At 42.4% G+C, this 13,432-nt stretch overlaps 1 protein-coding gene and 1 long non-coding RNA gene across 40 annotated transcripts in view; one reads left to right on the top strand and one right to left on the bottom strand.

The window, feature by feature from the left end:
• Positions 1-13,432, top strand: part of SORBS1 (sorbin and SH3 domain containing 1) — a 247,761-nt gene that overhangs the window by 149,776 nt on the left and 84,553 nt on the right. For 32 of the 39 annotated variants that reach the window (XM_072130585.1, XM_072130583.1, XM_072130584.1 and 29 more), the window contains 7 exons: positions 275-301; positions 390-502; positions 3,575-4,342; positions 4,777-5,121; positions 5,785-5,923; positions 7,572-7,601; positions 12,989-13,164. In XM_072130585.1, coding sequence (XP_071986686.1) covers positions 275-301; positions 390-502; positions 3,575-4,342; positions 4,777-5,121; positions 5,785-5,923; positions 7,572-7,601; positions 12,989-13,164 — 1,598 coding nt within the window. The remainder of the gene's footprint in view (positions 1-274; positions 302-389; positions 503-3,574; positions 4,343-4,776; positions 5,122-5,784; positions 5,924-7,571; positions 7,602-12,988; positions 13,165-13,432) is intronic. The other 7 variants (XM_072130601.1, XM_072130612.1, XM_072130610.1 and 4 more) reach the window with 4 other exon arrangements.
• Positions 3,060-3,908, bottom strand: LOC140106273 (uncharacterized). The gene is made up of 2 exons (XR_011850756.1): positions 3,774-3,908; positions 3,060-3,186 (listed from the first exon to the last, which is right to left on the bottom strand). It is a non-coding gene; the product is annotated as an uncharacterized lncRNA (long non-coding RNA).

Raw genomic sequence — 13,432 nt, 5'->3', positions numbered from 1 at the left:
TCAGCCACCCGATTGTGTTTTTTTTCTCCTTTCATAGTGTCAGAGTCAATGGACAATTCTGCCTTTATTGCTATGAAAGAATTCTTTGTGTCCAGAAAGGTCAGAAACAGTGAGGACATGATATGTAATGCCAGTTACTATGGCACTTGCATTTGAAGCCTGGTTGGGGCTGGTGGCTGCAGTAATCTTGTAGCTCAGGATACGCATTTTCCTTAATGTGGATATACATAATAAAAAAAATCTTTTTTTTTTTCTCTTTTGCCTGTATAACAAGGTGAATTGCAGACAGAACAGGACCCAGGTAAGAAGACTTTATATCGGTGTATATTTCGGGTAAACGCAAGGAAAACTGGAAACTTCACATTTGGAAACTCTTGACTGTTCTGTAGATGACCGGCCTCCCTCAGTAGCTGAATCTAATGGGGATTCTCCATCTTCATCACTGGCTGCCAAAGGATTCCGTAGTGTGCGTCCTAATCTCCCATCGGACTACAAGTCACAGGTACAGCAAGCCTCTCCCTACCTATTCTATAATATTGCATCTGGCTTCAGTTCTGTTCTTTGCCGGGGATGGATTGTGTTCTTTGTTGCAACCTTTTTGTTCTTTCGCTGTTCATTTTTTCATTAAAATCATTAACATGTTTTGCAGTTTTTTAAGTTTTACATACCTATTGTGGAAAAAAATAGTTGCTAATCTTAGCTGGGTGTTCTCTAGTTTTTTTTTTTAATGGTGGATGTCCTATTGAAGTAATTGTACATTTATGTCTATGTTAAGGGACCACTAGACAGGAGATAAATGCAGGGGGTGGATTGCTAGCAGTGGTGAACACGGGGGTCCACAGGTGCACTTGAGCACCCAATATTAATGGAATAATGGTGCACGGTCTGATCCCAGGACCCTTTCACTTCTAAAGGGTCTTTAGGAAATCAATAGAAGTCCCATTAAAGTGATTGGAGTAGCAGTCAAGCTTTTGTACCTCCAGTCCATTCACATGGTGCAAATGGAGAGTGGGATAACCTGTGGTTAAGGCATGTGTCTACTCCCTAAATTTTTACTGTTCTCCCACTTCTGGCCAACAGGGCATGCCCACCAGACCACTGTCCCAACGCTGTAGCAGGTGTGGTTACATGGTGATCGGTGGGTGTGCCTGGCCCCCCAGAAGTTGTCTCAGTGGAGCTTTCAAGCCCCTGTAAACAAACAGGGTAATGGTACTGACCCTCGGCGTGAGAGATGGAGTAGGAAACTACAAGTTTATTTTTTTATGCAGCCCCTCCCCAGCCACCTTGCTATTTTTTATTACTCTCGGACAACCCCTTTAGGTTTTGTTTCTTCACAGCATTAGTACTTTTTTAAAGTTTTGTGCCCCTTCCACTTCTCAAGCCTACAGTTGGGAGCAAGAAGGGGCCTGCCCCCTACAATAGTTGGTGCCTCCCTCCCACAATAGCTTTAGTGCCAGAAGTCCCCCTTGACTCCCGGTTTCTGTTCTTCCTCCCAACTTTGTGTATTGGACCCAATAGGATTGTGCCCCTTGTTAGTTCAATGCTTTTTCCTGCCACCTCCAGTTTTAGTGCCCCATCATATGATTTGTGCCCTCTTTGCTCCTTATGGATTTTGATACCCCTCTTATATTTGTGCCTCCTTCTTACTCCCTTATGTTTTGTGCTGACACCTCTCTCACAGCAAAATAAAATAAAAAAAATACTTACCTTTTAAAGTGTGGACATCACTTTATTGCGTTCCCGTTCATATTATTCCATACAGTTATCCCCTTCTGTCTTTAGTGTGTGTCGGATTTAACTTATTGTACCCTGTTCTGAAACCAACAGTTTCCAACAGTATTGTAATCCTACAATGAGGGGCGTCACTAGGTCCGTATCTCCCGGGGTCAGCAGCTGCCCTGGCATTCCTCCCCTCTCCTCCGGACACAGATTGTGATTAGAACAAGTGCATTACTTTCCCCTGCAGGTCCTATCCTTCGGGAGAATAAGACTCCCGGAGGCTGAGGGACCTGTAATGATGTCATGATCACATGATCGGCAGGGGAAACATGGGAGGTAACTGTGTGGGCACATTACTTACTAGGGGGCTGTGTGGGCACATTACTTACTGAGTGGCTGTGTAGGCACATTACTTCCTGGGGTACTGTTTGGGCACATTACTTCTTGGGGGATTTTTTGGACACATTACTTCCTGGGGGCTGTGTGGCCACATTACTTCCTGGGGGCTGTGTGGCCACATTACTTCCTGGGGGCTGTGTGGCTACATTACTTCCTGGGGTCTTTGTGGCCACATTACTTCCTGGGGGCTGTGTGGCCACATTACTTCCTAGGGGGCTGTGTGGGCACATTAATTCCTAGGGGGTTGTGTGGGGCACATTACTGGGCGGGGCTGTGTGGGGCACATTATTGGGGGGGCTGTGTTGGGGCACATTACGGGGCGGTAGCTGTGTTGGGGCACATTACGGGGAGGTAGCTGTGTGGGGGACATGCCTCAGTTTGATCTCCTATGTTTGCCAGTGAAACACATGTGATCGGTAACAGGCAATACAAACGTGTGAACGCAGCCTTACAGTATTTGGGAGAGATTGTTAGGGGTAGCAGCAGGATAACACTGTCAGGGAACCAAGATGTAGGGACAATGAGGAGCATAAGATGTGGTGATGCCTAATGGAGAAGATGGAGGACGCGTCACCTACAGGCATTGTGGATATATAGGGATTTCTCCTGTGTTTCTGTAGCTGTATATACCGTCCGTAAAGTTATTATTGGCACAATCAAATGTGAGGGGGTTATGTCTAGGAGTGGGTGTTACATAAAGTGCATCGGGGCCCGTTCCCTGGATATTTACCACCCTAGCAACGCCCCCAGCCTACAATACTTTTGAAACAAGAAAGGGAAGCCTAGACTATCATTGGAGCCTCGCTTCGGGGCTCCCCTAAATAGGATTGTGGGGTCCAAAGCAGGAGCTTCAATAATTATTTGGCATTCGGGACCCTGATTCGAGTATAAGCAGAGGGGGGATTTTTCGGCATAAAAATGTGCTTAAAAAGATGAGCATAAATGGTAAATCCTGCCTTTATTTACTATACCATACTGTCCAGATGTACGTTACTACACAATTGTTGAGGCTTTTCTTTTTTCTATTTTGCAAAATAAATATGATGTATTTGTTCATGAGGAGGGATCCTGTAAAAAAAAATAATAAAAAAATAGGTTTCTTTCTTTCATCTTAATTAAGGTAAGATATACAGAGATTAATGCACCAGAATTCTTTGCCCAAACTATCACAAATTTACTATGCATTTTGGATCTTGAGAGTGAAGCGAAAGTATATTGATGTAAAATGTGTAGAACTTTCTCTCCCTTCCATGTTGTCCGTCTTGTGTTGGCATGTGACCTTCCTTACATGACTTCATCCTATTATATCCAACCAGCAACTTCCTTTCAAGTCACATAAATTACCGTTTCTTCATTTATGCCTTTTAAAGTTTCCATGTGTCCTTGTAATACTCATCATTTTCTGATAATTTTTTCCCTTTTCTTTTGTTTTTTTCATCTACATATGACCATGTAGAAATCTCTTCCTCCTCCAATCCCTCCTCCTCCTAAAGAGGAGAGTTTTGCATGGCGTCCACATACTAACACTAAATTTTCTTATCTAAAATCAGTGCCTATTTTGGATGGGCTTTACCTTAGTGCTCCCAAACCCTATACACCGCATGTTTCGGGTGCACCAAATTATTCTACAACTTGCGTTTCTGCGTTTGACCTACCAATCTCTGCAGACCACTCTCACATCCCTGTTTCTCACTCTGAAGTTGAGCATGTCGATAGTAGTTCCCTGCTGCCAAACACGTCACCACCACACCAGCCCAGTGAGTCAAGCGGTGCAGTCAGAAGTGTTGCTGGAATGAATTTGAGTCATGAGCCCAAAGCCGATAAAAAGGTCAGCAGTCTATATGTAGCTTGTTTATCTAACAGCACTGGCCCAGCTGCATCTGAAAATCCCACCAGCGTTGCACATGATAAAACAGAGGGTGCTGAATGGGGAGCTGATGTAACTAAATCACCAGCCACGAACATTGTTTCTTCAATAATAGACACCGGAAAATCCCCACCTCCCATCCCTCCCAGGCCATTCTTTGACCCTGTCCCAAGTAAAGATTCTATTAGCGATGGTGAAATAGATACTTTCTGGAGTCAATGCCCTCTACAACGAGAAATGGGACGCACAGAGCCAGATACACAGCATCCTGCTGCCCGTGTCAACATGACTGCAAAGGATCCCTACTATACATCAAAGCCTAAACAGGCCCCAGGGGCGCAGAGATTCCGTGGCATGGTACTTGTTTTCATATTTTTACGCACCTTGACTTTCCATTATTTCTTGATCATCACTAACAATGTCTTGTTTTGTCTCTTTTGTGTGTAGCTGAAATCGTTTTTGTCACGTTTCCAGTAAATTGATACTCTCTTTCGGCACAATCCTTTACTTGTTTTGTCTGTAATTCAGCACTTTCCGCTGTTCATTTTCTTGTTCAGAGAGTTAAGGCTTGATATAAAATTCTTGATGTGATTTGTATTTAGTATATATTGTGACGGTTTTACTTTATTTTTATGTTTAGTATTGTTTAGCTCTATGTATGGCAGTGGTGCACTCTTCTCTCCGTTTGGCAGCATGATTTTATTTGACATGTGAACGCATGTCCTGTCACAGCTGCACACTTTACGTATATCCAGTTTCCGCCGTGCGTAACAACACCTTATTTCCCACAGGATGGCACTTCAGTCACAGCTCAGCCTGAGGTTATAGTAGTCCCACTCATCCAGGTTAAAGTTGAAAAAGAGCAAGAATCCACTTCGAGCACTCCACCGCCACCTCTCGTACCCGCTGGCAAACTTTCAGCCTCCCCAGAACTTGTCACCTCTAACTTGGCTTTTCCGACACTCGATGATTTTATTCCCCCTCATCTGCAAAAGGGATCAAATCATAGCTCTCCCGATTTTTCTATATCAAACAATCTACCGTCTTGCTCTCCGCCTCCTTCACTGGTTTCTCCGGTAAGGGAGGACTCGCACAGAGTCTCGGAACTTGATAACAGTGGAGCCGTCTTACACACAGTAAGCTGCTGATATCTTCGCTATGTACTGGCAACATAAGACTTCTTACTAACTGGTCAATTCCTGCCTCCTACCAGAAAGCATGACTAACCGTATTTCCCTCTGTTTTGTGATGCATGGACTCTTAATTGTAACGGTTTTCGTCTGTAACATGAATGATGTCTTTCGTTTTTTTGTGTGTTTTTGGAAACGGGGGTTGTCTTACTATAAATCAGAGAGAAAATCATATAATGGTATGCGAGACAGTGAACCGTTATATGGAACTGTACGTAAACAAATTGTGCTATGTGTGTCATGCTGTTCTGGATGTCTTCCACCCTTCAGGCGATAGCACACCTGTTTTGCATAGTTTGAGCGACTCTACAGGCGTCTAGTTGTCTCTGTCCAGCGTGACGATGCAAAGCTTATTTTCCTACTTGTCCCAATGAAGTCCGGAGAAGTGATCCAGTTTCATTAGATACTGCATGTGTTTGCATGTCTGTCTAGTTACTGTTAAAGACCTCTTGTCACTCTTTTCATAAACTGCTCTACATAGATCGTCTAACCCAGTTGTCACTAGATGCCACTGGACTATTGGTTTTCAGGGGAATTTTGAGAGATCTTATTTGATTTATGATTTTTTTTTATAGATCTGTAATAAAATAACTTTTGCTTTGTTTTTAGGAGCTGGTGGCAGATGACATTCCTGTTCCTAGCTTGAGCAATGATAAACCTTCCACTTTTGCACCCATAAGCAAACCTTCTGTGTATCCTTCTACCACCACTGTTAATCCCACCATAGTACTTTTGCAGCATAACAGAGGTAAGGTTAGCTGGGTAACTGGCAAACATGAAGGAAACCATCTGTATGTCTTCATTTTACGCTCCCCATATGTTTCTATAGGGTTTATTTTTAGGAATTTGAGAAATGTAGTATTGGCCTCCCTTTTCTAATGAAGAAGGTGAATGAAGCTAAAATACAAATATTTGCATCCTGGCTCTTCAGTGTTAGGAGCCCACCTAACAACTCCATTTATGGATGCTTCTTAGAGAGTTGGAATTTGTGTTTAAAGGGCTTAGACTAAGTCTAATTGTTATCATGTGGAATGGGGTCGATCAATCTGATGGATGGGGGTTCTACTGCTGGGATCCCCACTGATCACAAGCGTGAAGTTGATGTTCTCGCTAAATGATGGAACGCCAGGTCCTGCCACATCATTCAGTATTATTGGAGCACCGCCCTCCGCTATCGCTATATCATGTGTCTATTGGAGTGCTCAAGATGGGTATCATACTATAATGATGTCATATCGCTGAACGGAGCAGCAGAACACATGATTGACATGTCACTCCAGCAATTTGTGAAAACAGGACTCCCATTTTCGTGATCAAGGGGGTTAGTTCTTGTGAGTCCCAACAGTTGGATCTCTATTGATCAGATTGTTATCCTTCTATGCTGTGGATAGGTACAACCCCTTTCACGAAGGTAATATACCATCAATATCTGATTAATGTGGGGGACCTCCAGAATAAAAGGTTTCTGTTACCTGTCTTGCCCCCCAGTAACCGTATAGATAAAGTATGAATGGAGCGGTGGTTATTTCCATATTTTCCTGCATAGACGCCCCTACATCCCGTTATTTGTCTGGACCCCAGACTTCAATAACTTATTTGTAAAATTCTTTCTATTCCCTCAAGTTGGCAGATCATTGTGAAGAAATTGCCTCTATGATGGCTAACAAAGATATGCGAATATCAAATATATGATAATTATCTCTGCCTGGATGCCTCTTGTCCTAAAAGGTTATCCTAGGATTTTACAATATCGGCTGTAATTACTTTCCTGTAGACAGGAGATTGCTAGTTGACCTTTCACCACCCACTTTCCACACCTCGGTCTGTAGAATCTCACAATATCATTCGAGCTAGTTAGAAAATGTTATAGGTCTTGTAGAACCAGGTTGTTTGTTCTTTATTAGCAGCACATCAGAGAATGTTTTCAATGGAAAATAATACTTTTAATGATGCTAGAGACTCCCATTGTGGGAACAGGGTTAATAGCTGAACGACAAATGACAGAATGATCCTCATGTGTGAAATGTATCAGTCATATGTGGAAAGTTTTCCATGATGGAATGTAGAAATGATTCGGAGAAGTAAAATCTTGTGATCGTGATCTTTTCGGAGTTCACCATCTATTGCATAGAATTGCTGCATGTATATGGACCGTTTATTAATGTTTACCTGGTTTCCTTAGACTTTTTCCTAATATATGTTAATGGACTGGACCCAGATCACTGCCTGTTGATTCACTCTCTGCTCCACACCCTTCTCCTCTGATTGTGTCACCCGCCATTACGATCCATCAGTCACAGACTATTAAGTCTCATTATTGCATATTTCTCTTATGTGGCATGCATGATAACCTGACACTTGTCTTACACATATTTCTCTGCTTTCTTTTACCACAGAGCAGCAAAAACGGCTTAGTAGCCTGCCAGGTATGACACTGATGCCATTCACGCTTGTTATTTGCTTTTTCTTCTGTTTATTACACATTAAGATTGTTATCTGATTATTGCTGGTAAACTTAACAGGACATCAGTAAGTTTGTGGCATGTGTTTTAGAGAAAATGTGGCCATGTTTGCCGTCCATAGTGTGTTTTCTAGAGTCTTTTGCAGCAGCGAGGACCAGTTGGTGGAGGGCGTTGCACATGCTGGACTTTTGGCTATGGAATCCCTTATGGAACAATAGCTGCCTGCTACAGAAAACCATGGAAATGTGACACTTTTCATTGCAGATTACTCTGTTTCCCCTAAAATAGGATACCCCCTCAAAATAAGACTTAGTACAATTTTGTTCAATCTTAGCAATATAATCCCTCCCCTGATAATAAGACCCAGCGGCGGTCATTGCTACATCTCCCCCCGCGCCATACATTAGTATTCGTAGATCTATTATAGGTTGTGACATGGGTGAAGAATTTGTGGAATAAAATCACTGACTGTTGCAGGACAAATATGCTACAAGCAGCTACATGGACATGAAGTGGTCATTTAAGCAAAGTGGTATTGCTAAACATGAGAGATTGGGGCCTAATATTCCATTAGTTCAGAGTTTGGAGAGTTATAAAGATGTTTGAGAGGTTGATTTTTTTGTTCACCAATAAATGTAAATTCTTGTTCATGGAAAAATAAGACCTCCCCTGAAAATAAGACCCAGTGCCTCTTTAGGAGCAAAAATCAATATAAGACACTGGGGGTCATTTACTAAGTTTTTCAGTCAGGTTTTTCAGTCAGGTTACCCGAATATTACCGATTTGCACCGATTTTCCCAGAATTGCCCCGGGTTTGCCCACGCGATCGTATTGTGGCGCATCGGCTCCGGCATGCACACGACGGAAATCGGGGGCCGTAGCCGTCAGAAAATCCGACGGATTCAGAAAAAACGCTGTATTTAAACAAAAAAGTGTCGCTTGACACGCACTTACCTGCACCCAGCAACGGATCATGAACTCCAGTGAACTCCAACTGACTTCAGCATAGCAGTGACACCTGGTGGACATCGGGCGCACTACCTTAGTGAATCGCCGGAAAACCTGAATCCTCCACAGAGAACGCGCCGCTGGATCAGGACAGGACCGGGTAAGTAAATCTGCCCCACTGTCTTATTTTTGGGAAAACTGGGTAGAGCATTATTCATTTGAAGTAGCCAATTATTCAAATGAAATGATCTGAATCACTACTTTCTTATACCCTCCAAGGTAGTTATAGCTCTCTAACGACCAAGAGACTTATTGTCTCCGCTGGGATTCATACTGACAAAACGAGGGTCCCACATCCATTATCTTTTGCATTTTCTAAATTTAGATCTATTGGAGTTCCAAAAATATGTTAAGAGAACTGCGCATGCATGGCCACAAGTCAGGGGTCATCTATATGTCGTATGGGAGAACCCCTTTCAAGGAAACTTAAACTTATTAAATTAGATCTGATGGTAGGTACCTAATAACCCACTCAAACCTTATCTATTTTTACCTAATCCTATAATACTTTCTAAACTAAGCTAAACGTTTTTTTCTATCTATGTAAATTTTCTGGAGAGGCTCTCCGAGTAAAGGCTACTACACGCCCCAGTAGCCTCGGCGATCTCTTCCTACTTGCGTGTTCAAGACGCGCTCCTTACACTGCTCCCCCTGTCGAGCGCTCCATTGGTGCTCTGCACATGCACAGTAGTTAAGGAATCGGTGCCGGCGGGAGGGTGCGCGTTGGCACTGGTGCCAGAGCTACTGCGCATGCACAGAGCGCCGATGGAGCAGTGTAAAGAGCGCGTCATGAACGTGCAAATAGAGAGGGATCTTAAAGGCTATTGTGGTGAGGAGGGGCCTTTTCTCCCACTGCACGGACAAGCTACTTTACACCCCAGTAGCGTCCCCGGAAAACTTACATATTAGATAGATAAAGTTTAGCTTAGCTTAGAAGGTATTATATGGTTAGGTATAGATAGATTTAGGTTTTGGTAGGTTTAAAGGAAGCTTCCTTCAGATCTACAGTAATAGGTAGATTTCTGATGGTAGGTTTCTTTTAAAGGCTTACTATGTGCGCTCATGTAGTGGAATATGTCCTCCAGTTTGGCTCCTCCCCATTAAAGAAGGGGGAGCGGTGAACATTGGCAGCAACCAGCGATTGGACAGTTACGCTGTGGTTGTTTCCCCAGTGTTGTATGCTCAGCGGAGGCTGGAGCTGGATGCCATGTAGTTGCCTCTAATGGCCTCCCTTGAGCATATACAGGTGGGTCCCCTACTTAAGAACACTCGACTTACAAACAACCCCTTGTTACAAATGGATGTTGGTAATTTACTGTACTTTAGTCCCAAGCTACAATAAACAGCTATAACAGTTATAAAAGGTGTCTGCAATTAAGCTTTAGTGTTAATCCTGGTTCTAATGACAATCCAACATTTTTAAAATCCAATTGTCACAGAGACCAAAAAGAAATTTGATTGGGGTTACAATTATAAAATATACAGTTCCGGCTTACATACAAATTCAACTTAAGAACAAACCTGCAGAATCTATCATGTATGTAACCTGGGGACTGCTTTCTAGCTGGAACCAGGATGGAAAAACGAAACCCGCTGCATTTTTTTCAGCATGCTGGATGTCACGTATACTGAGCAGACAGTGGCAATTAGGACGTCTATGAACATACAATGTGAAGATTTATTACATAAAATGTAACAAATAGTATAATATATAACACATTTGGTGATTTCTCAGGTTTCCTTAAAGGAAATCTACCACCAGGATCCAGGATTGTAAACCAAGAACTGACATACTGATGTGTACTCCCTCTGGCAGGATCCGCTCTTCTTTTAGCTTCTTATGCTGTTGTTTTTACAAAAAAAAGGGTTTAAAACTTATGAAATTGAGCATGAGGGGCTCCAGGTTCCATTAACATCTATGGTGCCTGGAGCCCCTCAGGCTTATTTATATAATATTTAAAGCTTTTTTTGTAAAACCAAGGGGCGTAAGAAGCTAAAAGAAGAGCAGATCCTGCCAGAGAGGGGACACACACCAGTATGTCAGTGTACTTGGTTTACAATCCTTCACCCTGGTGGTAGATGTCCTTTAATTGATCATTTTCTGGTTTTGGGGTTGTGAGACGTCCTAATAGCAGCAGTGTTCATGCTGGTGTTTCATAGTTGTTCGCTGCCCTCTTCTGGTGGATATTACACATTGGAAAGTAAAACGGACATATCGAATAATCACATCAGGGGGCTCTGCTCATTGTTAACACTTCACATATAGAAAGTAAAGGGTCATTTTCTGGAAAGGAGAATCTCTCCAGTAATCAGGATGTCTTCTGATGACGCCTCCGCCTGGAATTTTCTATGTCTGTGGAGATGATTCCTACTACATGTGCAGATGTCTGGAATAAATCGGAGATCTAATTGCTGCTGTCACTAGGAAGAGATTAGCTCTCATCATAATGAGGGTTGTAGCAGACTATATCCGGTCTGATTATAACGTTCACCTACCTCGCTCTCTCATGATTAGGAAATGTAATAATATGAGTGGAAGAGACTCGATGGGCTTAATATAGTACTCAAATGTGTATTAGATAGTAGCTCCTAAAATATCTCTAGTGCTATGCACAGTACAGAACTAGTTTTTAATAATATACAATTAACATATACAACAAATATAATGTGACTTACAAATTATATGAGATATATGATTAAATGTTAGATCAGTGGGGTTTATATTTCATCCCAGTGCCACTTACTAAATAACAGGGAATAGCGGTAAGTAGCGCTGGTTGGCACAACTATATCCAGGGGCGGATTTGGCATTTTTCCCCGAAATCTCAGAGAGGTTCTAGGACAGTGATGGCGAACCTATGGCACGGGTGCCAGAGGTGGCACTCAGAGCCCTTTCAGTGGGCACTCAGGCCATCACTAGAGATGACTCCAGGTATCTTCCTGCAGTCCCAGACAGCCCAGGACTTGCTGTGCACAAAGCTATTTTAAAGTGACAGCGCTACCTGGGACTACTGGATGGGGTGTGAAGGTGTGGACAGATCTGGATTATCATTGTAGCTGTGACAGCGCAGGGAGTGTAAATCACGAATTACATTTCTGTGTTGGCACTTTGCAATAAACAAGTGCTTCTTGGTTGTAGTTTGGGCACTCGGTCTCTAAAAGGTTCCCCATCACTGATCTAGGATATAGGTAGTTCCAGACAACAATGGAGTCTTACCGCCCAGACCACCGCTACACTGAATGTCATGTTGTATAGACCAGTACACAACATTGTGTAGATGCAGTTGGTTGTGTGGGCACCCCTGATCTCCAGGGCCCCACACAGTACCACACCCTACAGTGGATGTATCTGAAGTTCCAAAACAGTGGAGTGCAATCCATTGGCTGTTGAGTTTGTTCACATGTTTAACCCCCACTTATGCTGTGATGGTGGTGGGTAGATCCTCCAGTACATACAATAAATCAGTGGGGGTCTTAATGCTTTAATCTTTGCCAGTCTCATTTATAGTGAATATTTTAATATGTTGTAAGTGCCTAACTGACTAAATCTCAGCATAGCCTCATTTTTAGATCATGGCCACTGTGTTCCAGGATTTTTCATATCACTTAGTGGTTACTTAGGTGCATTTTTGAGTAATCTTGGATATTTTTAAGGAGGTTTTATTTCTAAATTTATTTTTATAAATTAAGACTTTATTATAAAGTTCAATTTATAATAATAAATATATTTTATTTCTACTTTTATTTTTTATTATAGACTGCATGTAATAATTGTAAATGGCAAGCTCTGTGTAGCGCTGTGTAATCTGTGTGCGCTACATAAATAAAGGAATTATCATATTTTTTGGACACAAAAAATCCTTTGATTTTCTCAGAAATCAAAGGTGCCCCTTATACTCCAGTGCGCCTTATATATGAACCGTACTTACAGACAACAGCTGCCTTGAACTGTGCACAGGTCTGCCACCTGCTGGTCATTCATCCTTATAATCAGGTGCGCCTTATAATCCGGTGCGCCTTATATATGAACCTAGACGTTTTAGCTGGCATTTATTGATGGTGCGCCTTATAATCCGGTGCGCCTTATAGTCTGAAAAATACGTTATTATTATTATATGTGTTTTCTTCTCCTTCTTTGAGGATTATAGTTGTATACAATGTCAGACTGGCATTGAGGTCCATAGTTGTCATCACACATTGGTAGTTGTATTTCCAGAACGTATGTTTCAGCATCAGGTTGTACATTTCTAGCACTGCTATTATGTAGCGTAGGTATTCTATCGTGTTTGGGAACACGCTAGTCATACTATACAGTGTCATGAGACAATTTTTTGTTATTCCAGATCCTGTGCTTGATGGCTCTCCTAATGAAAAAGCAGAGCCCGTGACAGTCCAGGAGTGGAGACGTCCGGATAATCCTCCGGTGCAGAGAAAGTCGGTAGATAATACAAGAAGAGAGGTCCGCTCGCCTCAATACACAGGAGAAATGTCTGTGGATGAAATAGGCATACCGCTCCGGGTAAGGCTGCTCCTGTGCTGGTCTCTGTAAGACCTTGTAGATGAAATAATCTGTTTGCATAACAAATAGACCAAGTGTGAAACGTTAGAATTTTACTTTATTGGCGAGGCATTGCTTAAAGATTCTAGAAAAATCAGCGTGAGCTGAAGAGATGTGATCCATAGATTTGTGAGAAAGTATTCAGTATGAATACTTTATCCTTGGCTTATTGTACTCTATGGAGTCCAGTGGGCGGGCTTGCTTGGTGATTGACAGCTGGACTCATAAA

The sequence above is a fragment of the Engystomops pustulosus genome, chromosome 11, assembly GCF_040894005.1.
Source record: "Engystomops pustulosus chromosome 11, aEngPut4.maternal, whole genome shotgun sequence".
NCBI classification, from domain to species: Eukaryota; Metazoa; Chordata; class Amphibia; order Anura; family Leptodactylidae; genus Engystomops; species Engystomops pustulosus.
Note: the sequence above shows the minus strand (reverse complement) of the source record. Positions and strands in the feature narration are given on the sequence as shown.